This window comes from Dioscorea cayenensis, chromosome 20 (genome assembly GCF_009730915.1).
Source record: "Dioscorea cayenensis subsp. rotundata cultivar TDr96_F1 chromosome 20, TDr96_F1_v2_PseudoChromosome.rev07_lg8_w22 25.fasta, whole genome shotgun sequence".
NCBI lineage: Eukaryota > Viridiplantae > Streptophyta > Magnoliopsida > Dioscoreales > Dioscoreaceae > Dioscorea > Dioscorea cayenensis.
In genome coordinates this window covers 24,446,909-24,469,075 of record NC_052490.1, presented here as the reverse complement: position 1 = coordinate 24,469,075, position 22,167 = coordinate 24,446,909, and the positions used below count along the sequence as shown (strand labels likewise).

The 22,167-nt window shown below is 42.8% G+C and overlaps 1 protein-coding gene and 2 non-coding genes across 3 annotated transcripts; 1 reads left to right on the top strand and 2 right to left on the bottom strand.

The window, feature by feature from the left end:
- Positions 1–5,727: 5,727 nt before the first annotated feature.
- On the bottom strand, positions 5,728–5,834 carry LOC120252115. Its single transcript, XR_005533663.1, has one exon. It is a non-coding gene; the product is annotated as a small nucleolar RNA R71 (small nucleolar RNA).
- A 5,728-nt stretch (positions 5,835–11,562) lies between these two features.
- On the bottom strand, positions 11,563–14,532 carry LOC120251354. The gene is made up of 2 exons (XM_039259893.1): positions 14,320–14,532; positions 11,563–12,438 (listed from the first exon to the last, which is right to left on the bottom strand). The coding sequence occupies exons 1-2, from the start codon at positions 14,530–14,532 to the stop codon at positions 11,563–11,565; spliced, it is 1,089 nt and encodes a 362-aa protein (XP_039115827.1).
- A 461-nt stretch (positions 14,533–14,993) lies between these two features.
- On the top strand, positions 14,994–15,100 carry LOC120252445. Its single transcript, XR_005533976.1, has one exon. It is a non-coding gene; the product is annotated as a small nucleolar RNA R71 (small nucleolar RNA).
- The last annotated feature ends 7,067 nt before the right edge of the window (positions 15,101–22,167 follow it).

Sequence of the window (22,167 nt, the reverse complement as noted above, 5' to 3'; positions counted from 1 at the left end):
CATTCGATTTTTTTTATTATACTTAGCTCAATGGAGAGCTAAACCCCTAGTGGGTACTTGGGTGATTGTGAACCCTAGGATGTACTCGCTTCATTGAACTTCTTTATTATGCTTTCAATAAATTGATGTTTCTTGTGAGTTCCAACCTTGAATGCTTGGTTGTATGAACATTTCCCCTAGAGTGACACTAGGGTTGAGAGTTCTTGTTGGTAACCTTGTGAGTGAGTGACACACCACGAGTGTTAGACAAAGCTAGGTTGGAGAGGGTTGAGAGGGTGAGTCGAGAGGTACAGGAGCGTCCCCTTTTACCTCCGATATGTTAGATTCTACCTCCATTCCTCGAGTTCTTTGTGGCCACAATAGAGTGAATGGTCTAAGGGATGACCTTCCGCTAGGGCTTAGTTGCGGGTGCAACGGAGTGAAGCGCAAAAGTAACCTTAGTATCTAGGGCTTAATTGTGGTTAGGGACCTTCCACCTAGACCAAAGGGTTAGGTCAACAATTAGGAAGAGATTTATCACTTGGAATCCCTAGAAATTATTGCAATTCTATGCGAGTGCGAGGTTGAGAGGTTATTCAATCTCTCCTCCGGGACATGTATAGAGTTAGGCATAGTTGACCTTAGATTTGGGAGTAAGTAATTAAGGATTTCCATGACTCACTTGCATTGATTAGGAAGCATAATAGAGGGTTCTTGCATTTGAAATGATTGTCCTAGGTGGATTGATAAGTGCTTGTGTGATATGAATGTGAAGCGTTCATTCCTTATGGTGAGCATTACTTTTCTCAGGTTTTTACAATAATATGTGTGTTTTTATGTTACTTTTACGCAGGTAGGGCTGTGAGGCCGAGTATGAAGAAAATAGGCCAATGTGGATCATAATGCACTTATTTTGGAGGAGATCTTGCTAAAGTTCAAACGCGAAGACATAGGACAGGTGTGAGATGCTAGAGTGTGTGCCAACCTCCTCGCATTCGAGGGAGCACATCCATTAGGAGGGGCACAAAGGCAATCACACTCCAGTATTCCGACCTACGCATATAAGAACAAGAACCCCACCAACATGTATATCATTGAAGAAGCAAGTGATTCAAGATGTGAACATGTGCCCGTTTGCGTTACCCCGATGAAAGTATGGAATTGGGAAGTTATTCAGGTCGAAGACTGTAGGAGAGCACTGTAGCAAGTGTTGTAGCAGCACTGTTCACAGCCGGCCGAGAAACCATAGAAACAGAGAATCCACACGGGCGTGTGGAAATTATCCACGCCCGTGTGGAAATTCCGCACGGGCGCGTGTATCGTGCACGCCCATGGAGTTGCCAATTTCCAGCCATATTTAAAGCCGATTCAACCCCGATTTTGGTATTCTTTTCTCCATCTTTTCCCCAACTTGCGAGAGGGCTTCGGCTAAGGTTTTGAGGGGTATTGGCCAAGGTTTTGGAAAGGTTCTACGGCTATGACATCGTGATTCCATTAGGAAGAAGGTTGGTAGGAGAGCTTCGATCGAGGCGTACCATATACCGGAAGAAGGAATCCTTGGACGACGAGTAGAGGACTTTCCACAAGACCATCGACACGACCATCGAGGGGGTTTCTTTATGGATTCATTGCTTTTACATTCGATTTTTTTTATTATACTTAGCTCAATGGAGAGCTAAACCCCTAGTGGGTACTTGGGTGATTGTGAACCCTAGAATGTACTCGCTTCATTGAACTTCTTTATTATGCTTTCAATAAATTGATGTTTCTTGTGAGTTCCAACCTTGAATGCTTGGTTGTATGAACATTTCCCCTAGAGTGACACTAGGGTTGAGAGTTCTTGTTGGTAACCTTGTGAGTGAGTGACACACCACGAGCGTTAGACAAAGCTAGGTTGGAGAGGGTTGAGAGGGTGAGTCGAGAGGTATAGGAGCGCCCCCTTTCCCCTCCGACATGATAGATTCTACCTCCGTTCCTTGAGTTCTTTGTGGCCATAATAGAGTGAATGGTCTAAGGGATGATCCTCCGCTAGGGCCTAGTTCTGCGCGTAATGGAGTGAAGCGCTGAGGGGATCTTAGTATCTAGAGCTTAATTGTGGCTAGGGACCTTTCGCCTGGACCAAAGGGTTAGGTTTAAATATAGGAAGAGATTTATCACTTGGAATCCCTAGAGCTTATTGCAACTCTATGCGAGTGCGAGGTGTTGAGATTGTTCGATTTCTCCTCCGGGACATGTATAGAGTTAGGCATAGTTGACCTTAGATTTGGGACTATGTATGTAAGGATTTCTATGACTCACCATTGCATCAATTAGGAAGCATAATAGAGGGTTCTTGCAGTTGAAACGATTATCTTAGGTGAAGCATTATCCGAGTACCCCATCTTTATCGATTGCCTTGCCTCCTCCTTACTTTTGCTCTCTTACTTGTTGCTTTTAATTCCTGAGAATTGAATCATTATCACACTTATCATTGTTGATACTTCACATAGCTAAGAATTGAATTAAGTGTCTTTACTCCCTACTCCCTGTGGATTTGACCCCGCTCACCCGGGATTATTACTCCGACAAACCCGTGCACTTGCGGGATATAAGCAAGGGGACCTTGTCATGGAGCAATATCCGGGTACCCCATCTTTATCGATTATTTTACCGTCTCCTTTATTTGTGCTCACTTACTTGTTGTTTTTACTTTTGAGAATTGAATCATTGTCACACATATCACTATTGATCTTTCACATAGCTAAGAAGCGAATTAAGTGTTTTTATTCCCTACTCCCTGTGGATACGATACCTGCTCATCCGGGATTATTACTTCGACAAACCCGTGCACTTGCGGGATATACGCAAGGGGATCTTGTCATTTACATCATGGATCACTTTGCTTATTCAATAACGGACATGTTTATGGAGATCTTGTTCTATATGCACAAGTCGGAATGCTTGAATTTGACTACTCTTTTGCCGCTCCAAATAGTTGTGCTAACTCGAATACGAGGAAGTTAGCACACATTCCCACATCTCAAAGCCGACCTATGTCTTCGCGTTTGAACCTTAGCATGATTTCCTCCAAATTGGTGCATTACAACCCACATTGGCTTCTTTCTCTCATAATCGGTCTCACAACCCTACCTGCATGAAAGTAACATAAATACACACATATTAGCATTAAAACCCAAGAATAGTAATGCTCAACACAAAGAAAGAACACTTCGTATTCTTATCACACAAGCACTTATCAATTTGCACGACTCATTATGCATCAGTTAGGAGGCATATTAGTTGGTATTGCACTTGAAGCAATAGTCCTAGGGGAGCAACATTCGGGTGCCTCACTTTCTATCGATTTTCTGTCCTCTCATTTTTTATAGCTGATATGTGCTTGTGTGTTAAGAATGTGAAGTATTCTTTCTTTACGATGAGCATTACTTTTATCAGATTTTAGCGCTAATACATGTGTATTTGTGTTACTTTCGTGCATGTAGGGTTGTGAAGCCAAATATGAACGAAAGAAGCCAAAGTATATCATCGATGCACTGTTTGATGAAATCTTGGAATGAACAAATACAAAGACACAAGTTGTGCTTGAAAATACGTGAATGTGTACCAACCGCCATGCGTTCAAGGAATTACAATTATTTGGAGGGGCACAAAGACAGTCACACTTGCGTATTCCCAGTTGTGCAATGATAGCGTGATCTTCACCAATGAGGCCTTTTATTGAAGAAGTGACATGATCTACGGCATAGACGTGTGACCATTTATGTTATCTCGATGAAAAGTGTGGATTTGGGAATATTTTGGTGAAGTACTGTAGCAGGATTATAGCAAATTACTGTAGTAATTTACTATAGTAGTTATTGTTTATAGCCCACTAGAAAATCAGATTTCCAAAAACCCACACGGGCATGCAGAAATTACCCACGCCCCTGTGGATGCCCAATTCCAGCCTTATTCAAGCAGCGATTCAGCCCGATTTCAGTACCATTGTTTCCATCTTTTCTCTATCTTTTTGGAGGACTGCGGCTAGGGTTTAGAGGAGTTTTGGCAAGGCTTTTGGAGTGGTTCTACGGCTTCGACATAGAGGGGGTTTTCTTATGGAATACATGTTTTTATTTTTGATTTCATTATTGATTGTATCTTGCTCCATGAAGAGCTAAACCCCCTAGTGGGTACTTAGACATGTAAACCCTATGATCTTATTGTTTCATTTACCTTTAATTATGCTTTTCTTAATTTATGTCTTTAATTGAGTTCCAATCTTGAATGCTTGTTGAATGATTTCTCCCTTAGAGTGACACTAGGGTTGAGAGTCCATCTTTATAGCCTTTGTGGATGAGTGAGACATCATGAGGGTTAAACAATGCTAGATTGGGGAGGTTTGAGAGGGTGAGCCGAGCAGTAGCAGAGCGTTCCCTTTCCTCTCCGGTGTGATTTATCCTATCTCCATTTTCCTAGAGTTCTTTGCGGTCACAATAGAGTGAAGTGCTAAGAAGGGAGTTCTGACGGGGCTTAGTTGCGTGAGCAACAGAATGAAGCATTGAAGTAATCCTTATTATCTGGGGCTTAATTGTGATAAGGTGTCTTTCTCCTGGACCAAAGGGTTAGATCTATATATAGGAATATGGTCTATCAATTGGAATCCATAGAGCTTCTTCCAACTGTATACAGTGTGAGGTGTTGAAACTGAGCGATTTCTCCATTGGGGCATAGTGTAGAGTTAGTCATGGTTGATCTTAGGTGTGGGACCATGTATTTTACGATCTCCATGACTCATTAAGCATTAGTTAGGAGACATAATAGTTGGTCTTACACTTGAAGCAATAGTCCTAGGGGAAGCACTGCCCTAGTGCCCCACTTTCTATGGATTGCCTTTCCTCTCATTTTATCATGCCTCTTTTTCTTATTTCTTTTAGTTCTTTTCACATCAATTTTATTCACACTATCAATGATTCATCTTCATCATAGTTGAATAATAATCTTGGCATTTCTAATCACTATTCCCTATGGATACGGTACTCCACTCACTTGGGAATTTATTACTTCGACAAACCCGTGCACTTGCGGGTCACACGCAAGGGGTGTTGTCAATTTTTCAGCGCCGTTGCTGGGAAATATGCATTTAGAGACATTTTGCACTTTTCTACTTTAGCTATTTATCATTAATTTTATTTCATACTTTCTTACTCTATCATCGTTCTGATTTATTTTTCTTTCTTTGTTTGCAGCTCTAGGTTATGACCCGAGGGACGCCTTTGATATTGGTTGATGAGGAACCTGAACTTGAAAGAACACTTTTTAGAAGGGGTAAAGAATTTGTGCAAGAACCGTCAGATCTAGCTGAGGTAGAAATTGAAGGGTCAGATAATATAGCAGAATACAGTAAAGGACACTCTTAGATTATTGTAGACCCTCAGTTTTGTGCACATAGTATAATATTGTGCGGCCACCGATTATGGCTCAGAATTTTGAGCTAAATTTGGCATTCATCCACATGTTACAATAGTCCACACAGTTAATAGTTTGGCTGATGAGGGTCCAAATAGTCACATAAAGAATTTCTTATAAGTATGTGACATGCTCAAGATTGATGGTGTTACGGATGATGCCATCAAGTTGAGAGCTTTCCCATTTTCCTTGAAGGGGAGAGCGAAGCAATGGCTACATTCATTAACTAGAACATCGATTACCACATGGAAGGAGATGGCAGAAGCTTTTCTTGCCCGATATTTCCCTCCCGGAAAATCTGCAAAGCTTAGGAATGAAATATCCTCCTTCGTGCAAATAGAATTGGAGTCTCTATATGAGACATGGGAGAGGTTCAAGGAGCTCCTGCGGAAATGTCATCAACATGGGTTCCCCTAGTGGATGATTATTCAGACTTTTACAATGGGTTGAACCCTTCTGACAAGGACCCTGACAAGTTTACGGGTTTGTCAAAATAATAATCCCAGGTGATTGGGGTATCATATCCACAATGAGTAGGGAATAAGAATACTAAAATTGCTACTTAACCAAGAGAAAATGAACAATGATTGTGTTAATAAGATGTAGTGTAAACAAGAATAAAAGAAACAAGAAAGAGAAGCACAAGTAAATGAGAGATAAGGCAATAGATATAAATGGGGTACTCGGATATTGTTCCACCTAGGACAATCATTTCAAGTGCAGAACCAATTATTATGCTTCCTAATTAATGCATTAATGAGTCGTGAAAATCCTTCAATACACGGTCCCAAACCTAAGGACAACCGTGACTTACTCTATACGATATCCCGGTGGAGAAATTGAACAATCTCAACACCTCACACTTGTATAGAATTGCATGGAGTTCTAGGGGTTCCAAGTGATAAACCCTCTTCCTAGATGTAGACCTAACCCTTTGGTCCAGGTGAGAGGTCCTAGTCACAATTAAGCCCTATGTGCTAAAATCACTTTAACACTTCAGTCTGTTGCCTTTACAACTATGCCCAGCAGAAGGTCATCCCTTAGCCCGTTCACTCTACTATGACCGCAAAGAACTCAAGAAAATGGAGGTAGGATAAATCATGTCATAGGGGAAAGGGGACGCTCTGCTACCTCTCAACTCATCCTCTCAACAATCTCCAATCTAGCTTTGTCTAACTCTCGTGGTGTGTCACTCACTCACAAGCGTTACCAAGGTAAACTGTCAACCTTAGTGTCACTCTAAGGGATCATTCAATCAATCAATCATTCAAGATTGGAACTCAATTAAAACATCAATTAAGGAAAGCATAATAAAAGGTTTAATGAAACAAATACATCCTAGGGTTCACAAATCCAAGTACCCACTAAGGGGTTTAGGTCTCCATGTAGCTAGTTACAATCAACCATAAAATTGAATGTAAAAACAAGTAATTCATTGAAAAACCCCCTCGGTAGTCATGTCGATTGTCTTGTGGAGTGGCCTCATCTCCTCCAAAGGTCCCCTTGTCAGGCCTGGGGAACACCTCGCCGAATCGGTGTGACAAGGTCCCTTGCGTATATCCCGCAAGTGCACAGGTTTGTCGAAGTAATAATCCCGGATGAGCGGGTATCGAAATCCACAGGGAGTAGGGAATAAAAACACTTAATTCGCTTCTTAGCTATGTGAAAGATCAATAGTGATAAGTGTGACAATGATTCAATTCTCAAAGGTAAAAGCAACAAGTAAGAGAGCACGAGTAAAGGAGAAGGTAAGGCAATCGATAAAGATGGGGTACTCGGATAATGCTCCGCCTAAGACGATCGCTTCAAGTGCAAGAACCCTCTATTATGCTTCCTAAATCCTTCATTACTTAGTACCAAATCTAAGGTCGACTATGCCTAACTCCATACATGTCCCGGACGAGAAATCGAACAATCTCAACACCTCGCATTCGCATAGAGTGGCAATGATCTCTACGGATTCAAAGTGATAAATCTCTTTCTAATTATAGACCTAACCCTTTGGTCCAGGTGGAAGGTTGATGTGAGATCCGCAAGTGCATGGAGTCGTCAAGTAATACCTCTCGTGCGACCACGAGAGGGTCGTATTCCCTGGGCCCAAGGATCTACCCTTACTTCCTCTTTGCGTATTGTCTAGCCGAAAGATTCGAAGGGTTTCTCTAATCTATTAATTAAAATGAAAGAACTACTAGTGGAGTCTAAAATAAGGCAAGGGTATAAAATCAGGGGAAAGAAATGGTCACGGATGCGGATTCCCTAGGGGCTACTAAAATACAAAGGATGCTAAGAGTGTCATACAATTGATGGTTTGGACCTAGAGATTTCCTAAATTAGATCAACCCGATGGTCAGGGCAATTGACCCCTAATCCGATATAAGTATTGATACGGAATTTCTTCCGATCAAATCCTCATACGATTGCATTAACAAAGGGGGAAATCCCTAATTAGAGTCGGAACACGACTTGGTCTAGCCCTAATGTTGGAGGGGTACAAAATGCCCGATGGTCACGGCGTATTCGTACATAAATCCCTTCCGAACTTGGTGTGTCTAGTACAAGGGCGATGGTCACGCTACCAAGTACAACCTAGGAGTTAGTTTACAGAGTTCTCATGTAAGCAACACATCAAATGCACCAAGAATGAATCACAAACACAAAACAATTGCAATAAACAAAACTAGATCATCCAAATACACAAGTTCACCCCAAGGTTCACCAGCATCAGGTGACCTTGGGGTCTACTCGTCCATGCAAACAAATACAAATAATAGGTCCATGAAAACAACTACAAATGGCATGAGTAACTCCCTCAAACAATAGAAATGAGATGACAAGCCAAGTGAGGTGGAAAGCTTCCACGGACGCCGCGATCGGGGCGACTTCCCTTGTCGTCTACAAGCTCCCAAAGAAGAGATCGATGAAGATCTAGCCAAATCAAGCTTCTCCATTTGATTCCCCTTCTCCAAAACGTGTGATCTTGCCTCCTCTGAACTGGTGGAAGTCGACTCCAAGAACTCCCCCAAAGCCTCCTCCAAAAACTCCTCCCCTTTGCCCTAAGAATTCAGTCCAAAATATATCCCGTCAGGTCCATACGGGCTCCATACGGGCGCATGGAGCCCGTGAAGCTCACTGCCATTTCGCCCAGAAAATATGTCGGTGCTACAGTGCTTTTGCTCCAGTACACAAGGGTTGTGAAATTCCAGCAAACCACACGGGCACCCATGCGGGCGCATGGAGCCCATGAAGCTCACAGCCGAATGCCCGCAGCATGAACAGTGATCCCGCTACAGTTCTTGCTACAGTCTTGAACCCCAAAAATGCCGTTTTTGGTGTCAAATTCATTCAATTTGCATTTTTGAGCTTCGTTCAGCTCATTTAAGATCTGCAGCACCAAAATAACAAATTTATACTTAAACGGGCATCAAATCCTTAAGATATACACAAATAATACAAGATCAATACATATAAAATATGTTCATTTAGGCGTTTATCAAACATCCCCACACCTAAGCGTTTGCTTGTCCCCAAGCAAACACACATGAAAGAATAGGGGTAAGAAGATAAACGGCTAAATGCACGACCTCAAGCTCAAATAGTGAAGAACCCCACAAGCACAGATGAAATGAAATCAAGAAAATGAGTTGCACCGTGACCAACTCAGTAGAGATAGTCATGAGTCCTCTTGAGTGCTTTCCTCATGAGTGTGTGTAAATACTTCATCCCTCGCTCTCTCTATTCATGCCACTTTCAATGACTACCGGTGTTAGAAATGTTAAAGACGCCCCAATAGCAAGTTAAGAGTCCTTCGGTCCACAGTCAACACTTCAATTTCTAAGTGAATGCATGAAAGAGTTCAAGAGACTACACACTTTTTCTCGAGGTCGCCTAACGTAGCTCGCACAAAAATATCTTATAATCTTTCAAAAGGATGCACATGCTCGATTAGGCACAAGAGCCACCCACCCTACTTGATTACGATCTACATAGACACATTCATGCTAAATTAGCAGAGGAATACTGACATAGACTCATTTTTTCATTTTTCAATTTTTCTTCTTTTTACATGTCTCCTGAGCACTTTCATGCAAAACTTCACTTAGGGATAAATTAAAATGAATAAAAGAACCAAAAGCTCTTAAAAGACCATTGAGGGATGAATTTACCACTCTAACACCATAAATCAAAGCAGTGGGTTAGCTGGGACAAACAAGGTAGAAGTTCTGTGTCAAGTTGTGAAGAAAGCACTAGAGAGAAGACATGACTTCCTTATAGCACAAATAACACTACAACTCATTACTATCATTCATTCAAGCGAGGAGGTTCTTAACAATAAAACATAGCTATCACCGGTAACGTAAGCATGCAAATAACCCATCCCCACACCTAGAATCGTACATTGCCCTCAATGTACATTTATCAGCAGAACATGGTGTAAAATCCATAATAACTAAATGAAGCATGAAAAGGAAGGGTAAAGAGACTGCCCCAATTGGTTCATGAAGATTGTTCAGTGAAAGCACAGTCAGTGGGCAACAAAGCCAGCAAAGAGTAAAGGAGGAGAGGCACAATCTTTGATGTTTCTTGTGGTGTGGTAAGGTGAAGGAGGGTTCTCCAATAGCCGTCGCGTCGTGTTTTGGTCGCTTTGATGAAACTTGTTTGACCGGCACTCCTATACCACAAAACACAAGATCAAACCATGATTTTCATGAATATAATCATAGGGGGTATCCATATCATCATATGATGAAGAAAAAAAATTGAGTGCACAACATTTTCAATGTGAAGAATGAAAAATTCAGCCTTTGCTACAGTGACTCGTGAAAAAATTTTGCAAGAGTTTCTCCTAGACATGGAACTTCCCAAAATTTACAAATGAAGGAAAAACTCGAAGAATGAAGCATACACCACATCACAACAACCAAATATGCCATACAAGCTTCAAAGATAAAATAAGAACACAACAAAACCCAAGTTTGTGACAAAACCTTGAATTAGGGCTTGAAAGCTTGGAATGAAGGGATCCGGCGAAAAAGATGGTAAAACTCCGATTAAATTCCAAGGTTGAGTTTGCAAGATGAAGGAGAGTGGATTAGAGAAGAAAAAACCAAGCAAAATGGTGGAGAAATGAGGTAGAGTGAAAGAGAAATGGGAGAAAACTAAGATGAGAAGATGGAGGTTGGAGTAGAGAGAGAAAGGGGGAAAACACCCCATTTTATGGGCTGCCTAGCCCATGCGGGTCCCATGCGGCCGCATGGTGCCCGCATGGGCTGGAAAATATCAGCCTAAAATGCTCACGGGCACCATGCGGGCGCATGGCGCCCGTGAGCTTTTCAGCCCGCGCGCGCAGTCTGAGGCCGAGAGCCTCACGAGCGGTCTCGCGGGCGCATGGCACCAGTGAGACCCACAGCCCATGAGCAAGGCTCCCAGCAAGGGGCCTCTTGTGGCCGTAATGATGCCCGCAAAGCCATGAATCATGCCACAAGTGTCCATACGGGCCGTATACAGCCCGTATGGACCTGGAAAATCGAAAAAAATTGGCATGGTTCCTATTGCAAACTGAATAAAATATGAATTACAACCATTGAAACCCTGAGATGACAATGAAACACAACTAAACAATATTAATTCAAGGCCAAAGACAAGCGAGCAAGCCTAAGCATGAGTTGAGCACAACAACAATCAACAAAAGAAAAAAAATGAAAATCTCACAGACATGAGCATTCAACCACAATAAAGAAATTAAGCACTAAAAGAAATACAAAAATTTAAAGATGACGAATTTAAAAACTTGGGTTACCTCCCAAGAAGCGCTTGTTTAACGTCATTAGCTCGATGTACCTTTTTCTTACCTCATGGTTGATCAAATGGTGGGGACTTACCTCCAAGCCAAAGAGAAGTGCTCCAAGATGGGAAACTCATCGAGAGGCATGAAAAGACACAGAATTTACCCTTCCCCTCGAAGAATAGTCGATCGATCTCCCGTGGTGGTGATAGTGTGCAATTCATCCCCAATTTCTATTTCTTGTCCCTCTTACACCAAATTTTCCTTGTGGTTGATTTCTTCTTATTGTTCGGCCACGGAAATGTCCCCACATAGCCTACGTGCTTTACTTGTGTGGGAGGTGGGTTGTTCTCCTTCTACTCATCACTATCCATTCCTTCCAAGAATTCATCCAAGGGGTTAATCGCCAAGACCTCCTGCACACAATCAGTAATAATCATATCAGTTTCATCAGTAAAGTAGAGGGGATCATCGTGGTCCAAGGTGTGTTTCATGGCCGCGGGGAGAGTGAGAATGACTTCCTCATCCCCTACTCTCAATGTCATTTTCCCCCCTTTTACATCAATAAGGGCGCTGGCGGTGTTAAAAAATGGCCGCCCAAGGATCAATGGGACTTCGACATCATCATCCACATCAAGAATAACGAAATCCACCGGGATAATGAGCTTGTCTACTCTAACTAGCACATCCTTAACAACACCGCGGGGCTTCTTTATAGAACAATCTGCAAGTTGTATTGTCATCCTTGTGGGCCTCATGTCTTCTAATCCCAGTTTTAAAAACAGCTTGTAAGGCATTACATTGATGCTGGCCCCAGAATCTGCCAAGGCTTTTTCTTGCATGTCTTCCCCAATCACACATGGAATAATGAAACTCCCAGGATCAGTCAATTTCTCAGGGAGCTTCCTCTGAATCATTGCAGAGCAGTTCCGTGGTAATGCAACTGTTTCTAATTTCTCCAATTTTCTCTTGTTAGTAAGCAAGTCTTTCATAAATTTTGCATACTTGGGCATCCGAGTTAATGCTTCAACAAAAGGGATATTTATGTGCAACTGCTTGAATACATTGAGGAATTTCTTGAATTGAGCCTCATCTTTATCTTGCTTCTGCCTAGCCGGATAGGGAATCACCGGCTTGTACTCGGGTATCCTTGGTGTTGGTAGTTGAATGGTTCCTTCATCTTGTTTTTCCTTTACCCCTTCAACTTCACTTTCAGATGGCTTAGGGTCTTCCTGTATGGCTACCCCATTATGTTTAGTCCTTGAGCCATCTGACAAGGTCCCCTTGCTTATATACCGCAAGTGCACAGGTTTGTCGAAGTAATAATCCTGGGTGAGCGGGGTCAAATCCACAGGGAGTAGGGAGTAAAGACACTTAATTCGATTCTTAGCTATGTGGAGTATCAACAATGATAAGTGTGGTAATGATTCAATTCTCAGAAATTAAAAGCAACAAGTAAGAGAGCAAAAGTAAGGAGGAGGCAAGGCAATCGATAAAGATGGGGTACTCGGATGATGCTTCACCTAGGATAATCGCTTCAAGTGCAAGAACTCTCTATTATACTACCTAATCAATGCAATGGTGAGTCGTGGAATCCTTACATACATAGTCCCAACTCTAAGGTCAACTATGCCTAACTCTATACATGTCCCGGAGGAGAAATCGAACAATCTCAACACCTCGCACTCGCATAGAGTTGCAATGAGCTCTAGGGATTCCAAGTGATAAATCTCTTCCTAGATTTAGAACTAACCCTTTGGTCCAGGCGGAAGGTCCCTAGCCACAATTAAGCCCTAGATACTAAGATCACCTCAACGCTTCACTCCATTGGACGCGCAACTAGGCCCCAGCGGAGGTTCATCCCTTAGACCATTCACTCTATTATGGCCGCAAAGAACTCGAGGAACGGAGGTAGAATCTATCACGTCAGAGGGGAAAGAGGACGCTCCTGTACCTCTCGACTCACCCTCTCAACCCACTCCAACCTAGCTTTGTCTAACGCTCGTGGTGTGTCACTCACTCACAAGGTTACCAACAAGAACTCTTAACCCTAGTGTCACTCTAGGGGAAATGTTCATACAATCAAGCATTCAAGGTTGGAACTCACAATAAACATCAATTTATTGAAAGCATAATAAAGAAGTTCAATGAAGCGAATACATCCTAGGGTTCACTATCACCCTAGTGTCTACGTCTCGATCGAAGCTTCCCTACCAACCTTCTTCATAATGGAATCACGATGTCGGAGCCGTAGAACCTCTCCAAAACCTTAGCCAATACCCCTCGAAACCCTAGCAGAAGCCCTCTCTCAAGTTGGGGAAAAGATGGAGAAAAGAATACTAAAATCGGGGCTGAACAGGCTTTAAATAGGGCTGGAATCGGGCAACTCCACGGGTGTGGACGGTACACGCGCCCGTGCGGAATTTCCATACGGGCATGGATAATTTCCACACGCCCGTGTGGATTCTCTGTTTCTCTTATTTCTTGGCCGGCTGTGAACAGTACTGCTACAGTAATTGCTACATTGCTCTGCTACAGTCTTCGACCTGAATAACTTCCCGATTCCATACTTTCATCGGGGTAACGCAAACCGGCACATGTTCACGTCGTGAATCACTTGCTTCTTCAATGATATATATGTTGGTGGGGTTCTTATTCTTGTATGCATAAGACAGAATGCTCAAGTGTGACTGCCTTTGTGCCCTCCAAATGGATGTACTCACTCGAATGCGAGGAGGTTGGCACACTCTAGCATCTCACACCTGTCCTATGTCTTCACGTTTGAACCTTAGCAAGATCTCCTCCAAAATAGGTGCATTATGATCCACATTGGCCTATTTCCTTCATACTTAGCCTCACAGCCCTACCTGCATAAAAGTAACATAAAAACACACATATTAATGTAAAAACCTGAGAAAAGTAATGCTCAACATAAGGAATGAACGCTTCGCATTCATATCGCACAAGCACTTATCACCCTCCTCTGCTCGTGATTCAACCTGTTTCCCGCTCCTGAGAGTGATGGCTTTCAAATGCTCCCTCGGATTTTTTTCAGTGTTACTAGGTCAGCTACCCGGTGGGCACTCCGAATTTGCCCTAGCAAGTTGCCCAACCTGGTTTTCTAATGATTGAATGGAGGCTTGCACATTCCTCAAAACAGTGTTCACTTCAGCGAATTGATTATTGATGTTCACAAATTTCGCCTTGGTATTGATCATAAACCTCGCTAACACATCTTCAGTGGTGAACTTCTTCTCGGGCTGCTGAGGCGGTTGATGTGGAGGTCCTTGTGACTGTGGGGCCGATGTTGCTATTGTTGACCCCATGAAAAATTTGGGTGATTCCTCCACCCAGGATTATATGTGTTTCCATAGGGATTCCCCGGGCCTCTGGAAGCTCGCCCAACATAATCAACTATCTCAACTGGGGCATCTGTGGCTATTGAGATTGGACACTAAATAGTAGCATGCCTCGGCCCACAGGTCTCGTAAGACAAAACTGCTCCAGAATTTGAGCTTGTACCCAACACAAACTGATCGAATCTCTTTGTTAGGGACTCAACCTTGGTGGCAAGTGCAGTGTTGTCATTTATCTCATAAATTCCAGCTGCCTTAGGGGGTTTTTGCCTAGTAGACCAATGGCACTCATTACTTGCCATGTTTTCAATCAAAATTTCAGCATCTTCAGGGGTTTTACTACTCAAGGACCCCCTGCTGCAGCATCGATGGGCAGTCTGGTTACATAATTCAGGCCATTGCAAAGCATCTGGTTCCTCATCCAGGAGGAGAAACCATGATAGGGGCACTTGCGTAGGAGATCCTTGAATCTCTCATGTGCTTCGAAAAGTGTCTCGGAGTCCCCTTGCCGGAATGCAGAAATCTCTTGCCTCAATCTAGCGGCTTTGCTTGGTAGGAAATACCTAGCAAGAAATTTGTTCACCATTTCCTTCCAAGTGGTGATCGATCCTAGAGCCAATGAAGTGAGCCATCTATATGCTGCTCCCCATATAGATGGGGAGCAGCATATAATTGTATGGAATAATCTCAATCTTATCGCATCATCGGACACTGAGTTAATTTTGAAGGTGGAACAAATTTGGAGGAAGCGAGACAAATGAGCATGCGGGTCTTCATCAGCTAGCCCATCAAATTGTATGGAATTTTGGACCATCCCAATTGTGCTTGCTTTGATTTCAAAGTTATTAGCAGGCACGGTGGGAGCATGCACACTGAATTCCTCACTAGTAAACCGAGGCCTTACATAATCAGACAAGGTTCGCCTTGATCTGCCATGACAGAAGGTTCACTAATCTCAACTCATGTTCCTTGATGTTCTGAACTCTAAGCCACCTTTCTCAATCTTTGATGCAAGGCTCTCTCGATTTCGTTGACAGGTTCTACTAGATCTGCTAGATTGGCGAATGTCATAAGATGGTGCCTTGCACAGTAATGAGAGCCAATGATGAGGAAATAAGAGGATGATAGTAAAACAAAATAAGGGCAAGTAAAAGGAAAAATATGTGCAAAAAGGAATAAAAAGAGGCAAAAGTACAAAATTAAAGAAACAATGGCTAAATCAATAAACTCGAAGTTTTCCGAGTATTCCTTGTGGGTCCCCGACAACGGCGCCAAAAACTTGATGCGAGATCCACAAGTGCATGGAGTCGTCAAGTAATACCTCTCGTGCGAGCACGAGAGGGTCGTTTTCCCTGGTCCCAAGGATCTACCTTTACTTCCTCTTTGCGTATTGTCAAGCCGAAAGATTCGAAGGGTTTCTCTAATCTATTAATTAAAATGATAGAACTACTAGTGGAATCTAAAATAAGGCAAGGGTATAAAATCAGGGGAAAGAAATGGTCACGGATGCGGATTCCCTAGGGGCTACTAAAATGCAAAGGATGCTAAGAGTGTCATGCAATTGAGGGTTTGGACCTAGAGATTTCCTAAATTAGATCAACCTGATGGTCATGGTAATTGTCACCTAATCCGGTATAAGTATTGATACGGAATTTCTTCCGATAAAATCCTCATACGATTTCATTAACAAAGGGGGAAATCCCTAATTAGAGCTTGAACACGACTTGGTCTAGCCCTAATGTTGGAGGGGTACAAAATGCCCGATGGTCACGGCGTATTCGTACATAAATCCCTTCCAAACTTGGTGTGTCTAGTACAAGGGCGATGGTCACGCTACCAAGTATAACCTAGGAGTTGGTTTACAGAGTTCTCATGTAAGCAACACATCAAATGCACCAAGAATGAATCACAAACACACAACAATTGCAATAAACAAAACTAGATCATCCAAATACACAAGTTCACCCCAAGGTTCACCAGCATCTGGTGACCTTGGTTTCTACTCGTCCATGCAAACAAATACAAATAATAGGTCCATGAAAACAATTACAAATGGCATGAGAAAACTCCCTCAAACAATAGAAGTGAGATGACAAGCCAAGTGAGGTGGAAAGCTTCCATGGACGCCGCGATCGGGGCGGCTTCCCTTGTCGTCTACAAGCTCCCAAAGAAGAGATCGATGAAGATCTAGCCAAATCAAGCTTCTCCCTTTGATTCCCCTTCTCCAAAATGTGTGATCTTGCCTCCTCTAACCTGGTGGAATTCGGCTCCAAGAACTCCCCCAAAATCCTCCTCTAAAAACCTCTCCCCTTTGCCCTAAGAATTCAGTCCAAAATATATCCCGTCAGGTCCATACGGGCTCCATGCGGGCGCATGGAACCCGTGAAGCTCACTGCCGTTTTGCCCAGAAAATATGTCGGTGCTACAGTACTCAGCTACATGAATTTTGCTACATTGCTTTTGCTCCAGTAAACGAGGGTTGTGAAATTCCATCAAACCTCACGGGCACCCATGCGGGCGGACGGAGTTCGTGAAGCTCACAGCCTAATGCCCGCAGCATGAACAGTAATCCCGCTACAGTAATGCTACATTTCTTGCTATAGTCTGGAACCCCAAAAATGCCAGTTTTTGGTGTCGAATTCATCCAATTTGCATTTTTGAGCTTCGTTCAACTCATTTAAGATCTGCAGCATCAAAATAACAAATTTATACTTAAACGGGCATCAAATCCTTAAGATATACACAAATAATACAAGATCAATACATATAAAATATGTTCATTTAGGCGTTTATCAAAGGTCCCTAACCTTGATTAAGCCCTAGATACTAAGATCACCTCAACGCTTCACTCCGTTGCACTCGCAACTGAGCCCCAGTGGAGGGTCATCCCTTAGACCATTCACTCTATTATGGCCGCAAAGAACTCGAGAAACGGAGGTAGAATCTATCACATCGGAGGAGAAAGGGGACGCTCCTGTACCTCTCGACTCACCCTCTCAACCCTCTCCAACCTAGCATTGTCTAACACTCGTGGTGTGTCACTCACTCACAAGGTGACCAACAAAAACTCTCTACCCTAGTGTCACTCTAGGGGAAATGTTCATACAATCAAGCATTCAAGGTTGAAACTCACAATAAACATCAATTAATTGAAAGCATAATAAAGAGATTCAATGAAATGAATACATCCTAGTGTTCACAAATAGCCAAGTATGCACTAGGGGTTTAGCTCTCCATGGAGCTAAGTACAATCAAAGAAATAGAATGTAAAAGCAATGAATCCATAGAAAAACCCCCTCGATGGTCGTGTCGAGAGTCCTCTACTTGTCGTCTGACAAGGTCCCCTTGTGTATATCCCGCAAATGCACGGGTTTGTCGAAGTAATAATCCCGGATGAGCGGGTATCGAATCCACAGGGAATAGGGAATAAAAAATACTTAATTTGATTCTTAGCTATGTGGAAGATCGATGATGATAATTGTGACAATGATTCAATTCTCAAAAGTAAAAGCAACAAGTAAGAGAGCACGAGTAAAGGATGAGGTAAGGCAATCGATAAAGATGGGGTACTCGGATAATGCTCCACCTAGGATAATTGTTTCAACTACAAGAACCCTCTATTATGCTTCCTAATTAATGCAATGGTGAGTCGTGGAAATCCTTAATTACATAGTCCCAAATCTAAGGTCAACTATGCCTAACTCTATACATGTCTCGGAGGAGAGATTAGATAACCTCTCAACCTCGCACTCGCATAGAGTTGCAATGAGCTCTAGGGATTCCAAGTGATAAGTCTCTTCCTAATTATAGACCTAACCCATTGGTCCAATGGGAAGGTCCCTAACCATGATTAAGCCCTAGATACTAAGATCACCTCAACACTTCACTCAATTGCACGCGCAACTAAGCCCTAGCAGAGGTTCATCCCTTAGGCGCCGTTTGGTTCGCGGTAATGTAGAAAGATTAGCACGTGTTACGTGGTAATCTAAAAATATTACAACATTTGGCATTACACAAGTGGTAATGTAGATGGTAATATCACATTACCAACTTATAAATATTACTAAGAAAGTGGTAATCTCATTACCACCAAATTTGGTGTCTATCGTGGATAACCGTGGTAATCTTATAACTTTGTATATTTTAACAAATAGATTACCATGACAACCAAACACAGTAATGAATTATTCCTGGTAATAAGAGTTTCCAACCAAACATGGTTATATTAAATTACCACAATATTCCCAACCATATAACATTCCCACTCATATTCCATGGTAATCTTGTTACGTGGTAATATGTCATTACCGCAAACCAAACGGCCCCTTAGATCATTCACTCTATTATGGCCACAAAGAACTCGAGGAACGGAGGTAGAATCTATCACGTCAGAGGGGGAAGGGGACGCTCTTGTATCTCCCGACTCATCCTCTCAACCCTCTCCAACCTAGCTTTGTCTAACGCTCGTGGTGTGTCACTCACTCACAAGGTTACCAACAAGAACTCTCAACCCTAGTGTCACTCTAGGGGAAATGTTCATACAATCAAGCATTCAAGGTTGGAACTCACAATAAACATCAATTAATAGAAAGCATAATAAAGAGATTCAATGAAACAAATACATCCTAGGGTTCACAAATACCCAAGTACCCACTAGGGGTTTAGCTCTCCATGGAGCTAAGTACAATCAAAGAAATAGAATGTAAAAGCAATGAATCCATAGAAAACCCCCCTCGATGGTCTTGTCGATGGTCTTGTGGAGAGTCCTCTACTCGTCGTCCAAGGATTCCCTCGTTCGGTATAGGATACGCCTCGACAGAAGCTCCCCTACCAACCTTCTTCCTAAGGAATGATGTTGTCGGAGCCATAAAAGCTCTCAAAAACCCTTGCCAATACCCCTCAAAACCCTAGCCGAAGCTCTCTCTCAAGTTGGGGAAAAGATGGAGAAAAGAATACTAAAATTAGGGTTGAATCGGCTTTTTTATAGGGCTGGAATCGGGCGACCACATGGGCATGGATACTTCACACGGCTATGTGGATTCTCTGAAGTCCTGTTTTCTCGGCCGGCTATGAACAGTGTTGCTCCAGCACTTTGCTACAGTGTTGCTGCATTTCTCTGCTATAGTACCCTGCCTGAATAGCTTCCCGAATCCATGCTTTCATCGGGGTAACGCAAACGGGCACACGTTCACGTCATGGATCACTTGTTTCTTCAGTGATAGACAAGTTGGTGGAGCTCTTGTTCTATGTGCATAAGTCGGAATGCTCGAGTGTGACTGCCCTTGTGCCCCTCCAAATGGATGTGCCAACTAGAATACGAGGAGGTTGGCACATACTCTAGCATCTCACACCCGACCTATGTCTTCGCGTCTGAACCTTAGCAAGATTTCCTCTAAAATCAGTGCATTGTGCTCCACATTTGCTTCTTTCCTTCATACTCGGCCTCATAACCCTACCTGCGTGAAAGTAACATAAAAACACACATATTAGTGTAAAAACCCAAGAAAAGTAATGCTCAACATAAGGAATGAACGCTTTGCATTCATATCGCACAAGCACATATCAAACTCCCCCACACTTAAGCTTTTGCTTGTCCTCAAGCAAAAATTAAACATTCTGTGCATCAATGAAGAAGATATTGAAAGGGCTTGGCCTTAGGTTCACCAAAGTATACAAAGAGAGTATTCTACAAGTAAGGGAAATTTCAACACTAAATATGATAGATCAAAGCTCTAGCTAAAAACTTGAATCAAAAAGGACAGCAAACCCGAAGTTGTGTACGTGTGTGAACAAACTCAAAACAACCCAAGGTATACTCCTCAAAGTTCTAAGTACAAGGGACTTATTTATCTACAAAAGTGACAACAATTTCAATGATGGTAGTAGCTTCACACATCCTCTAAGGTAGCCCTTTCCAAAGCGGCCGCTAAGGTGGCTTTCACACTTTCGAGGTGGTAGCTCTTTCTACTGGAGTGGTAGCTTTCACTCATCCTATGAGATAGCTCTTTCTCTCATTAGGGCATAACTAGTATCCGACTTATGAGAGTAGCTTCATACTTCATAGGTGGTAGCTCTTTCCACCCAACAAGCACAAATAAACAATAAAACTATTTTGTTCTTTGTTTCTATTTTCCAATTTTGTTTTTCAGAATTCAACACAAGAAACAACTATAACTAGTCCCTTTAACATCAAACTTGAGTTTCCAAAAGAGCCTAATAAGTGAGTAGTGTAACACGTATAAATCGGGCAAAAATTCCTAGACATTCAAGCAAAAACTAGAGTATGAAAAACATTCAATGTTAAAAAAATTCTCCTAAACTCAAGAATACAATCCTTGCAACTAAGGTGAACCGCCATTGGCTATGTGAGCATATATCAATCAAGAACAATAGAAAAGAATGTGTGCACTATGAAACTCCCCCCTCCCCCCACACACACACACTTAAGTTGTACATTGTCCCCAATGTACACATCAAGCTCACTCAAAATAGATATCATTCAAAAGTAAATATGGGAGAAGCAATCAAAACAGTACTCCCCTGACTCCTAGTGGTGCGTTTGATGAAGCTAATTCCATGGGAATATTGTTCCAACGGGTTGTGAAGCTCACACGGCCAAGTGCCTCAGCACCTTGGCCGTGCCCATGACAAGTCTCAATTCCCAAGATGACAAGACCATCTGCACGCATAAAGGAGGGGGTTCAGTGAAGCTCAATAAAAACAAAATATCTCGAGTATATATAAAAGATAGACAATGAATACAACTCGAGATGCAAAATGAAAATAAACTCAGAAGGAGAACCCTTTCTAAGTGAACAAGTCTAAAATAAAATGCATAAAAAAAAGAAAGTAAAGTCAAGTGTCGGGGTCGCCCTCGGGCTCTAGTGCTGCTGCTGCTGCTGATGAAGACGCATATGGTGGGTCCATTGGTGCCGGGGTAGAGGATGGGGATGCTGGAGAAACTGAGGGGGCCTGAGGAGTCCTCGGCCGCAGGACAAATGATGAGACGACGTTTCGCTCTAAGATATGCTGTAAGACGTCAAAACGTGCCATGAACACTGTGTACTGAGTGACTTGCGTAGCCCTAATCTCTGCAATCTCGGCTCGAGCCTCCGCTACCTCAGTCCATACAATCCCCAAAGCGCTCTCGAGCCTCTCAAAGTGATCATAAGCTCGAGATGGTGAAAATATACACATAGGGGATGGTTCCTCTGCCACTGGAAGTGCCTCGGTCTCCATCGGTGCTGGCTAAGGCTCGGGAGCGGGCTGAGATGCCCCGGCTTCATCACCCTCATCCTCGGCTATCTCTGGAGCTGGTAGCACTAAAGCAAAAACCCCTGTCTGAACCCTGTGGATCATACCCATCAATCTCATCGTCTCTAGACTCAGGGGAGCAGGTATACTCATCTTCTCGGCCCCACGAATCAAATCCAAGAGACCCATACCCAGCACTAATCTCGTAATGTAGGGGCCCGAGAAGATCGCTCCCAGTCTAGCATAGCGTCCCTGATGTCTGATGTACTCTACCATGATGTGCCCTAAGTGAATCGGTACGCGCTGTACCATCGAGTACAAGTACAGTAGTTCCTGACGGCTCAGAACACT